General features: G+C 35.8%; 1 protein-coding gene across 1 annotated transcript in view; it reads right to left on the minus strand.

Annotated features, from left to right (window-relative positions):
• SEMA3E (semaphorin 3E) overlaps positions 1-13,150 on the minus strand; it is a 253,085-nt gene that overhangs the window by 17,440 nt on the left and 222,495 nt on the right. Inside the window, exons 14-16 of the mRNA XM_036246960.1 lie at positions 12,544-12,710; positions 8,005-8,072; positions 6,363-6,502 (exon numbers count right to left, since the gene is read on the minus strand). Coding sequence (XP_036102853.1) covers positions 6,363-6,502; positions 8,005-8,072; positions 12,544-12,710 — 375 coding nt within the window. The remainder of the gene's footprint in view (positions 1-6,362; positions 6,503-8,004; positions 8,073-12,543; positions 12,711-13,150) is intronic.

Consider the following 13,150-nt stretch of genomic DNA (forward strand, 5'->3'; position numbering starts at 1 on the left):
AATATTAACATCAAGAAATTGACAGCATTCTTATACACCAATGATGAACTCACAGAAAGAGAAACTATTAGAACAATCCCATTTACCATCATGGCAAAAAAATTAAGTTACCTAGGAATAAACTTAACCAAAGAAGTAAAGGACCTATTTGCAGAAACTACAGAACATTGAAAAAAGAAATAGAGGAAGATATAAAAAAGTGAAAGCACCTACCTTGTTCGTGGACTGGAAGAATTAACATCATTAATATGTCCATATTACCCAAAGCAATCTATAGATTCAATGCAATCTTCATTAAAATACCAATGACATATTTCACATAACTAGAACAAATACTTCAAAAGTTCATATGGAACCAAAAAGGACCCCGCATAGCCACACCAAACTTAAAAAAGAAGGACAAAGTAGGTGGGATCACAATACTGGATATCAAGTTTTACTACAAAGCTACTGTAATCAAAACAGCCTGGTACTGGCACAAGAACAGGCATATAGTCCAGTGGAACAGAACAGAGAACCCAGAAATGGACCCGAGACATTATGCTCAATTAATATTTGACAAAGATGGCAAGAGCATACAATGTAGTAAGGACAGCCTCTTTAATAAATGGTGTTGGGAAAATTAGACAGCTACATGCAAAAAAAGAAACTAGACCACCATCTTGCACCATACACAAAAATAAACTCAAAATGTATAAAAGACTTAAATGTGACACATGAATCCATAAAAATCCTAGAAGAAATTGTAGGCAACAAAATTTTAGACATCATACAGAGAAGAATTTTCACTGGTACATCACCTAAGGCAACAGAAACAAAGGAGAAAATGAACACATGGGAGTACTTCAAACTCAAAAGCTTATGCACAGCAAAAGAAACCATCAAAATGGAAAGGCAACCCACTGTGTGTAAAGCATCATTGCCAATGACACATCAGATAAGGGGTTAATTTCCGAAATATATAGAGTACTCATACAACTCAACAAAAGGAAGACAAAGAACCCAATTAAAAAAATGGGCAGAGGAGCCCTGGCCAGTTTGGCTCAGTGGTTAGAGCGTCGGCCTGCGGTCTGGAGAGACCCGGGTTCGGTTCCCGCTAAGGGCACATACTTTGGTTGCAGTTTGTCCCCGGCCCTGGTTGGTCGTGCGGGTGGCAGCCACTCGATGTGTCCCTTCACGTCGCTGTTTCTCTCTCTCTCTCCCTTCCTCTCTGTCCCTCCCACTCTATCTGTACAGAGGGTGGAAAAATATCCTCGGGTGAGGATAAAAAAAAAAAAAGGGCAGAGTAGCTGAATAGACACCTCTTCAAAAAGGACATACAAATGGCCAAGAGACATATGAAGAAATGCTCAACATCACTAATCATCAGAGAGATGCAAATTAAAACAACAATGAGGTATCACCTCACACCTGTCAAAATGGCCACCACCAACAAATCATCAAACAACAAGTGTTGGCGAGGGTGTGGAGAAAAGGGGACTCTAGTACACTGCTGGTGGGTATGCAGACTGGTGAAGCCATTATGGAAAACTCTATGGTGTTACCTCAAAAAATTAAAAATTGATTGCCATTTGAACCAGTGATCCCAGTTCTAGGAATATACCCTAAGAAGCCTGAAACACCAATCAGAAAGAGTATGTGTACCCCCATGTTCATAGCAGCACTATTTACAATAGCTAAGATCTGGAAACAGCCCAAGTGTTCATCAGTAGACAAATGGATAAAAAAGCGGTGGTACATGTACACAATGGAGTACTATGCAGCTGTAAGAAAGATCTCTTATCCTTTGAGACGACATGGGGGGACCTGGAAAGTATTATCCTAAGCAAAACAAGCCAAGCAGAAAAAGACAAATACCATATGATCTCACTTATTTGTGAAATATAATGAACATAATAGTCTAAGGAATAGGGTAGACCCAGAGATGTGGAAGTAGGATACATACTGACAACCCTCAGAAGAAGGGGTTGTGGGGAGAGGGAAGAGATAAACCACAGAACTTATATGCATGTACGAATAACAAATGGACATGGACAACAAAGCCAGGGACGTGGTGAGGGGTGTGTGTGTGTGGGGGGATGGTGTCAATGGGGAAAAAAAGAGAAACATTTGTAACAAAAATAAAAAATAAATAAATAAATAAACGAAAAAAGTTCTTCCCCAACACTGTCTATGGCCTATTACCACCCTCTTTCAAGTCTTCTAAACATTACATTTTTGGTGAGCTTCTTAAGTAAGATCTTCCATGACCACCCATTTAAAATTGTAACCTCTCCCTGCAAGTAATCTCTTGCATTTTTCTCCTTATGATCCTCTGATACATTAAAACATAATTATTACTTAGTGGTATTGTTGATTGTTATTGTTGTCATCATCACTATGTTTCTCTGTTCTCCAGAATACAAGTTCTATGAAAGCAGAATATGTGGTAGGTGCTCTATGGTTGATGTTCAAGAAATAAGTTTCAAATGAATTAATGAAGCAAATGAATAAATAAACCCAAGAAAATAAAAGAGTGCTCTGAGTTTTATTTCTACATAGACTCAAATGATAGAGCATACTTACTTTGACATAGAATTGTTCTTCTACCAAGAGGCATAAAGTAGAAGTCTGAAGAAACAGTCTGAGATTGGAAATACATCGATGTATACATCATATAATAATGACTCTTGGTGTCAATGCTTAGAATGGAAACTGTGTCAGTTAATGGCAGGTTCTCAGACATCTAAACATGATGATATTACCTTTGCACCAAGGCTGCAGCAGTATGTCCCACTAAATTCTGATGGGAAAAATATATCTATGTCTATACCTACATCTACATCCACATCTATATGTCCCAAGCTGATATCAGGAACATTTTTCAGAAATCAAATTCCAGAACTTTTGCCATGAACAGTTTTTCATTTGGCCCATGTGCCAAAGCATCCAAACTGTATATAGAATTCTGATTTCAGAAGGTTGTGTGGTTTAGTAGAAAGAACATAAATACTTGTGTTTGAATCTACTTTACCAGCTGTGAGTAATCAGGAAAGTCTGTGCCTCAGTTACCTCATCTATAAATAAATTTTTAGAATAAAATAGTACAGTCTAAAAATGCCAGGAATACCTGATCCAAACCTTGGGTCTGTCTTTGTTTATGAGCTATAGTTCTTTTAGGTTTGTTTATGAGTTATGCTTTGTTTTGAGCTATGTTTACGAGATATGCTGACTTTGTTTATGAGCTATGCTTCTTTTAGTTTCTGCATTTGTACGGTGAGGATTATTATGTCTAATGTGCAGTTGTGAGATTTAAAATAATACACAAAGGCACATACCATGAATCCTGTATGCAGTAGATACACATTAAAAAACAGCCCCATCTATCAAGTCTTTTCCCTCAAGGTATCACCATAACTGACTCACATCATAATTGACCAGGTCATCAAGCCAAAGGAAAATGCTCCTTTATGAAGTACTAATAAAGTAGGCTTCCAATAAACATTTATGAAATAAATAAAAAGTGCATAGATTATGTTTCACATATGCAAGAGACTATAAAGTCCATATTCAAGAGAACTGCAATAATCCAATTTAGAAAGTAGGTAACTGCATGGCTAGATGATATCTATAGCATTTCTAAAGTTTCATTTGAACAAAAATATCTGCCTGAATATGTAGTTTCTGTGTAATGTCAGAGGGCTGAAATTGGATCTGCAGGCAGATACTCCAGACTCAAAAATTTCAGTTCAGCAAAAGGAAAATGCACACATGACAATCAGTTTTTACAAGGGCTATGATCTGATTGCAAATAAGTGACTTCTTGTGGCTTACAGTATCCATGATTGGCCTGGATGGCACAGTCAGGGGTACTCTAGAAAGGTTTTCCATATGAGGTAAGAATTGAAGTAGGTGAACTTGAACATCCTTTACCATGGTCAAAATTTGATAATAAAATGATTGTCTTAGCTGCCTCACAGTAGCTGTAATAAGTGCAAAAATGGTCTTTACACAAAACTTAGAACTCTAAAAACTCTTAAAAAGACTCTAAATAGACTCTAAAAACTTTAAAAGGCACGTATGCAAAGTTATTCTGTTTGTATATACAGCATATACATTCATTTCTGCTGAAACCAACAACTTTGTGTTTCGTTTTACTTTAGGTTGATATATATATAAATGAAGTATTATCTTAATTTCTCATGACAAAACTTAATGAAAAAAGTACACTCACAACTTTAAATATCAGTAAACATATCAGTCAGGAATATTTAAATGTACTTGATAATAGGGACTAAAATTTGGGAAAAGGAGAAGCAATTATATCAACAATGTGAGAAGTAAGCTTACAAGTGAACCTTGTGCTGGATGCAGCATGTCAAAACTATTTGGTAAAGATTTCCAAGTAAGACAGTTTATGGTGAGTTTCAAATTAGAAGCAGAACAATCTGACTGAAGAAAGCTATAGATGAAAGAATTACTTCTCTGTCTTCTGAAGCCGTTCAACTGGAGGAACTGGAGAATATTCTCAGGTCCTCTCTTGCCAAGTGAATTATGATAAAATTTAAAAACCAGTTTCATCTCAGATTTGTGGAATGGAAAATACATTAATGCTAAATCAACAATTTATTTTAGTGAAATATGCTATAACATTTGGGACATATGTTTATTCTTAAGGCATTACAAAATTTAGGACAATTCTCCTTTTCTGATTGCCTTTCTATATTATTCTAATGACCTTTGTTAAGCTGAGGTGCCTTACTTTCTAATACCTATTCCAGGAACCTGGAATTTACAGATTTATCATCTTTCAGAATGGACTTTATAATTTTGGACCAAAATAATGTTGAATTTTTAGGTTCACAATAGGCTAAGGAAAAAGGCATAAAAAGTCAATGTGCTCTATTTTTGGAATCAATCATTTTGGCTTCTAGTGACAAATGTTTGGTCTCCGGTGCCAAAGTAAGGTGGGAATTTCATTCACTCTCTCTCTCTCTGTTATGCACTTATTAGTGCTCCCTTGTGTCTTAAAGTGTCCCCAGAATTTCTTTCCCTTATTCAACTGGCAGCCTTCTCTTTACCAAGGACTACTTCTCCAGTAGCAGGAGATAGATAGCAACATCTATCTCCTATTAAATTCACCAAATTTCCTTCTACTTTCTATTTTTATAATTCCACTTTTGTGAAAATCGAGCTCAAAGCCTACATCGACATCAATGAAACTTCCTTTAACTTCGTTCCCTAACTACTTCATGCCCTTGATCTCTTGTTATATGCAGTCAACTCCCTAGACTCACATTCTTTTATCAGTAACTGCCTCCAGACTATTCTGTATGTACGTTTGAAATGCTGCCCATTCTTCTATCTATAAAAGTTGTCCAACTTATTCTTCTCTCATTATTTAAATGATTATCGGAATATAATCTCCACCACTAAACCTGATTTAGAAAAACACACAATAGAGCTGATGCCTTTCTTTTGTTGTTCATGTCAATATCTCCTACACGATGTAATTAGTTTATCGGACCACCTGTTTAAAATTGCTGCTATTGGTGGCAGCCACTCGATGTGTCCCTTCACGTCGATGTTTCTCTCTCTCTCTCCCTTCCTCTCTCTCCCTCCCACTCTATCTGTACAAAAAATGGAAAAATATCCTCAGGTGAGGGAAAAAAAATAAATAAATAAAAATAAAATAAAATTGCTGCTATTGTTGTTGTTTTAATTCAATTATCCATGTCCTAGAAATATGTGTTAATGGTGTTTAAGTTTACTATTTTTCTAGAACATTGCCTTGGGAAGTACAATTTAATAGTATCATTTTAGCAATATAACACTACAATCATGAAGTTGTAAGTTCTTTCTGAATAAAAACCCACTTTCCGGGATCTAAATTATATCTATCTATATATATACACACAAACATATGTATATATCATTTATTTATATTATATATAGAGAGATGTGTATAAAAATCAGTGTATATGTATTTAAAATCTTTATGTATATATAAATCACACAATAAATAAACCTACTTTTTAAATGATATGTACAGCACAAGACTGTTTCTTCTTTATTAAAAAAATATTTTTCTTTATTGATTTTTTTTTTTAGGGAGAGGGAGAGATAGAAACATCGATGAGAGAGAACATCGACTGGCCGCCTCCTGCATGCTCCCACCTGGGGGGGTTGGGCCCACAACCTGGGCACGTGCCCTGACTGGGAATCAAACCAGCAACCTCTTGCTGTATGGGTCGACGCTCAACCACTGAGCCACACCAGCCGGGCAAGACTTTCTTTTTAAGCACTCAAATAAACAATCATCTATTGACTAATTGCCCACTATATGAAAGACACCACGGTGTGAATGTACAGCTTTGAATTACCTCCTCTTTTCTTGTGTCACGTCCTTTCTGTACAAACCAGATAACTTTTGCTTGCAAAGATCGCGGAGTGCATTCCAGCAACGTACTGTTGTTCTCTATACCATATGCCAGTCGCTCTTCAGTATTATCCAACGCATCCCCTACAATATGAATGTTAATATCAGCATTGAGACTTTGATTTTATGGTCAAATTAATATTTCTAAAGAATTATTTATTCAGATCCCTGCATCAAACTGAATAACTTTCATTACTTATTGCTAATCTCAATGAGGTCATTCAAAGGAGTTTTTTGGAGTTAGTGGCATACCTAAATTTCAACATTAAAACATTAAAAAGGCATAGCAGGCTTTGGGGTGGGACAGAGGGAGTTACTGGGAGCTTAATCTCAAAGGATAAGACAATCAAGAAAGTAAAAGGATGAGTCAGTGTTAAAGTGATAGGAAATCAGTGGCAAGCGTTTCACAAAGCAGGCAAGAGAAGGTGAGCACCAAATGTTCAAGCAAGGATAGGACTCGATCCATGGCTACAAAGGAGCAGGAAGCAGGAATCCAGGAAATAGGGCACCACAGAAATACAAGTGTGAGTGCCATCTTGACCAGGGATCGCACTGATCCAGATATTGGGCTCCTGCGGTAAGAAAGGAGTATGAAACTGAACTAAGGATTTTGTGAACCTGAGTTTCTTGATGATAAACTGTATCTTGGATCAGAAAAACTCTCTCTGAGCTTGAACCTGAATTGTCATGCAGGCAAGTATACCTAACTGCAGTGGGGAATAAAAGCAAGTGTATTACATTTTTGTTGTTTTAACCAAGGTCAAATTCAATAACTAGATCCCAGGGCTTTTTCCCTATGCCTGTGTCCTCATCTTTACAACGGGCCCCTCAGCTTCCCTAGGATTAAGACCCTGCCTTTCTCTAGCAACATTCTCAGGGGCTTCCGTCCTGCACTAGATCTGGAGTCAGCCTGGGGTCTAGCAAACTATTACTGGACCGCAGTTCCTGGAACTGTGTATAAACATCACGGGTCTCCCAATCATGGTGCCCTTTCCTTCTGTGACTTCTCGACAAAACCGGTGACACTAAGCACAGCCTGTCCTCCAGCCATCATCACCGCGTGAAAAGCCACAACACTGTTTCTAGCTACCCCCGTTCCTCGGAAACCCACATGGGTACAACCTACCTCAGCTCTAAGCTTATTCCACTCCAGTGAAAGAGTCAAAGTTTTTCACTTTATTCTATCCCAAGACTTTACAGGTAATTTAACACAAATTAGATCACTCTTGACAAAAGTTCCATACGTTATATAACGAGGCCATGCGAGATGGAGAGAGAAGTCTTACTAATCAGTGTGGCATCAGCCACTTCAAACATGCAGCATTGTTGTTCTAGGATGACCCTATTTTGAAGTATAACAGTGAATGCTGGTGGTAGTATATTAAAGTTCATTTCCCAAGTAAGTAAAAATTATACGTCAAATCCACAGCATTTTAACTACATGGGAGAAAGAAAGAATACTTTTAGTAACAGTGGACTCGTATATATCAATCATAAGGAAAACAAAGATCCCTCTTTTGGAGTTCGCAATTGCTCTTCAATGTACTCCTTAAGTAACCCATAGCAATCAATTTTCCATGGATTACCGGCAAACTGCTGTCCAAAGCACTGCTGAGCGGCATTTCCATGCCGAACGTCTTGTCTGCGGAACCGCCTAAAAGAAAGTAAACACATTTAAAAGATGTTCAGATTTAAATTTTCCAGACTTTAAAATATAGCCAACTGCATTAAACATTCAAGTATATTCTGCTACTGAAAAAACTGATCAGTCATACAAAACAAGGATAAAATCCAAGTTTCATAGTTTTCAAGATTTCCAGTGAATGTTATTCGATGGATAAGATCCTTATAAAACTATTCTTTAATGTTTACATAAATTTTAATTGTGAATATTGAAATAATAATTTACGAAAATTCTCACTTAATTGCATTAAAAGTTTATTTTAATAAGAAGTCTGATTTGAAATGACTGTCTTGGATGGTAAGGTATGTGTACAGAGAAAGACAGCAGAATTTAAGGCAGAGTATTTTAGCAAAAAATACATAAAACTTCTATATAATAAAGTGCATGTAAAAAAGGTATTTGAAACCAAATATTTTGTTCTATAGCTATCATGGCTAACTAGTCCAAACACAATTGCTAATCAAATGATAGCTAATAACCTATTTAACTTACTCTTTTATTCAGACATCATATGTAGAAATTATATGCCTCTTCAATGTGGTGGTGTGTTATACATTTTTAACAGGGTATCTTGCAAAGCTGTGTATGAGAATCAGGATCACTTCTAGCATATTTTCATATTTTACAGATTATTTATATATATAATTGAAAAATAACATTAGAGAAAAAGAATTTCAGAATATATATATGTACACACACACACACACACACTTACATAGTTTTAAATTAGTAAGCAGCTTTCTGAGAAATTAAATAATGAAAATTATCATTATTAGTACTGGAACTCTAAAATCAAGATCTTCAGCAGGTTCATTCAGATTAGAGATAAAAGTGGAAATATTATATAAAGGCAGAAAATACCACTTGCTTCTCTAAATCATGGCATTTCTTCAAGACTGTGGGGAAAAAAACAGAAGGCAAAGCAGAAGTTTTATCCTAGAGAGAGATGGTGAAGTTTATTACGTGACGATGGGAAGCTGTAACCATATGCACTGATAAAATTTGGAAAAGAGAACCAGATTCAAATCCCAGTGCCACCACTCACATACTACATGATCTTATACTTATCTCATCCATTTCCTGCTCCTTTGTGTCCTCCTCTGTAAAATAAAATTGGTCTGACACCTAAAATCTATTCCCATTTTCAATTTTTTTTTTCATTCGAAGTTCCCTTCACTGCCTGTACATAATAATAATGGAACATTCTTTCTTTCTTTTTTTTTTTTTATCCTCACCCAAGGACATTTTTCCATTTTTTGTTCAGATAGCAGATAGAGTGGGAGGGAGAGAGAGATAGAGAGAGAGAAACATCGATGTGAAAGGGACACATCGAGTGGTTGCCACCCGCACAACCCAACCGGGGCCAGGGACAAACCGCAACCCAGGTACATGCCCTTAGCAGGAAGCGAACCTGGGTCTCTCTGGACCACAGGCCGCGGCTCTAACCGCTGAGTCAAACAGGCCAGGGCTGGAACATTATTTCAAGAGCTGGAGTGCATTCTCACATATGAATTCAGATCTTAGTTAACAACTCAATACACAAGAATCATTTAAGTACTCCCTTATATTGAAAGCTAGGGCAGATGAACACCTCCAATCAATTTTTAGGATAATGACCTATGTATAAAAGTATGTTTGTCTTTTTTAATAAAAAATATTGATTAGAAAACCTTACCTACAGACCTGGGATTTTACAAAGTTAAGATGCCACATGGAACATTCTATTGTGGCTAAATTGAAAATAGAACTTGACAAAAACGTAGAGCAAACGTAAAAAGTTTTATGTGTCTATATTCATTTATACTAACATGTACAGCTATTATGCAACTGGGGCTGCTCTGGATGAGATTTAAACTGCTTTTATTGGGAATGCAAAGGGTTTTGAGCAATGATGAATAATGGACATGAGAAATGGTTTCCACTTTGCAGAAATGATGTTGTGTCATGTGTATTATACAAGTGATGTGAAAATAAAGGAAACTACAATCAAATAATTCTAGATAAGCAAAGGCAATAATAACCATACAAAAATGTGTTTAAAATCACTGGAAAAATGCATTTAAAAAGCAAGATATCACATCCTCCAAGGCTTTCGTTTATTCCATACTCTCCTAATATAGCTGTCCTTTATTTCAGCATTTAAAAAGGAATGTAAATGCTTGGGAGTTTTAGAAAGGTTATCCAAAGTTTCCTGTTATTCTCATGGTTGCATATTTTTCTTATATCTCTTGCCTCTTAGAAACTTTTTAAGAGAACACTGGAAATAGACAAATTACAAGAGCAAGGAGAAGAAAAAGACCTAGGTCTATAAACTTTAGTGTATTTTGGAAGACAATTTTAAACAAGTGGTTTTGATTGTTTACTAATGTTTTTTTCCTCTGTTGACTCATTTTCACTCTATGAACAGAAAAGTATTTACTTTAATAACCAGTTTTTAATTTCTGCTGCTAGTCAGTTCTGAAGCAAAATGATCTGCTATAAAAGCAAACTATTTTCCCTTCATGTGCTGGAACTTATCCAAAAAGTTCTCCTCCAAGGGTGAGTGATGGTTCAAAAGAATCTGACACCTTTGAAAGATCTCCATTACATGTCACTGAACTGAACTAATTTATTCATGAGCACGACTCCTGAGTCCTGCATTTCACTCCTTCCTGTCTACATTTTTGCCCATTCATTTAGCTTTTTCTAAATAACTCTTTTTGTCCACCCCTTTAAAAATATACTACCAAGCTTTTGGTTTCACACCCTTACAAGATGTAGCATATACCAAGAAATATTTATCAATGGAAACTGCTCAGTTAAATTCATCATCACTACTAAATCCCTAATAAAAAGTATTTGATGCAAGGCTTGTAAACATTTTTATTGTTGCTAATAACAATACAATTGTGAGCTTTAGTATTTCTGGTAAAATTACCTCTCTACCCTCAGATCCCTCTCCTTCAGTCCTAACCTGTGGAACTACAAGATTTTCCCTGAACATTCTATGCCTTTGTACAAACAATTAGTTCCCTTTAGCTGGAATTGCTTTATGTCTCTATCTTTAAGATTGAGTAGAAAGGTTGGGTTATTTTGACAATTAAGTAATGTATTATATGTGTTGCACTTAGTCCTGAGTACGTTATATCTCGTCATATGCTACTTATTTACAATTCCCTCTCCACTTTACATTCTTACTTCCCACATACGAGGGGCTGTGATTATTTCTCTACATCCCTTGCATATAGTACAGTAATTGGCTTAATGGGTGAACAAGCTATTAAATATTATATTCAAATAATAACATGGTTACAAGAATTATTTTCAAACATCAATAAGTATTTGTACAAATCAGTTAATTTGCTCAATTCTTTAATGCAATTGGTAAATTATTTAGTTCATAAATGTCCTCTGAAAGCATCTTTTCACTCTCTGCTTATTACATTCTTTCTTTATTCTTTGAAATGTTAATTTAGCTAAGGTCAAATTTTAAAAAGTTTTGAATTAGTGACTACATTTTTTTTAAATAAGATTTTACCATATACGTGAACCTATAAAAATAACACCTATATTAAATTGAGTTAAACTAAATTTTGAAAAAGGTTTGAAGAAAAGAACCCCAAAGTGAAAAAGTAAAAAATTTGAAGTTAGTAAAAATTGCTTTAAGAAAGAAAATTGTATAAAGTTCTATGCTTTTGTTTTTTATTATCTTTGGTCAATTTATTAAGAGAAAAAAAAATGGTTTGTTTTAAATTAAATAAAAATATTTCCCCCAAAGAATTTCATATGTCTTGAGTGAAGAAAAATTCTTATTCTTCAAAATACTTGCTATGCCTCAAGATCTCCTGTTCAAAGAACCCTGAGATTTACCTTCTCTAACAAGTGGCAATGACCTTGCTGAACTGTAGACATTGGAGTTTGGAAGTTTTTAAGTACCTTTCATTTGTGTTGAATTAAATCACATGTTTCATTAATTATACAGGTCATGCATTTGCCTAGGAGTTAAAATATTCACTTTCAAAATGAAATAAATGAGGACCAGCTGGTTGAGAGGACACGGGGCAAATACAGGATGTATTTTAGAATTTATTTATTTATTTTCCTTTTAAGTCTTTGAGTCCTTCATGTGTGGTGGCTTGCCATTTCCACATTTGAAGTTTATCTAAACTGGTTTCAGGTCTTGCAGCAAAAGTTTCAGAAGGGGGACAAGTTGATTCAAACCTTGGTGGAAAAATAAAAGTCCACTAGCATGCTCAGCTCCAGTGTCGGCACAATAATTGATGGGAATTATTTTGGGGGAAAACTTAAGTTTTCAAAGCTTTTATTATGACTAAAATATGACTACGATGATTAATTTAAACAAAAATAACATGATTATTTTCATGGAATGAGTGCAGAAGAAAAAAAAAATGTTAGCATTTTCTGAAACCAGGGAAACATTCCATCGAGGGCGCTGTCTCACCTTTTTGCATGAGTGCCGGTTGGGTAATAGCGGGAGCAGGATATGCCGTCCCAGGCACAGTAAGGGTCTCGGGCCAGGCAGCAGTCAGCACAAGCACTTCCATACATGTCACACTGGTGGAATCTGACTTGGGCCACAGCAGAAGCAGAGCCAACATACAGTTGTTGCTATAGATGTCAAGGGAGAGAGAGGCCATTAGCAAAGAACAGGTCTCTTGCTGTGCTCCTACACGTAGATTTTCATATTTATGCACAATTACCTCCTTGAATATTCACTTAAATGATTGCAGTTACTCAGGATAGATAATGGAATATTGGTATTTTAATTTCTCCAAGATATGAAATACTTTTACAGACGTGGATGTATGAATAACAACATTGCTAGAGGAACTTGACATTTCTCAAGAAGTTGACTATTATTTTATTCATTGTCTAAGTAGAAAAATTCATCATCTAACATTGTAGGTCTTTTTAAGTGATCTATAGGAATGTGTTGTAAGAGCTTAATAAGAAAATTGTCTACTTTTAAAAAATTCTCACCTGAAGACAAGCTTAAAGGGAGGAGGGGTGAGAGGGTGAAAGGGGGAGAGACTGAGAGAGATCAGCTG

The sequence above is a fragment of the Molossus molossus genome, unplaced genomic scaffold, assembly GCF_014108415.1.
Source record: "Molossus molossus isolate mMolMol1 unplaced genomic scaffold, mMolMol1.p scaffold_m16_p_7, whole genome shotgun sequence".
Taxonomy (NCBI): domain Eukaryota; kingdom Metazoa; phylum Chordata; class Mammalia; order Chiroptera; family Molossidae; genus Molossus; species Molossus molossus.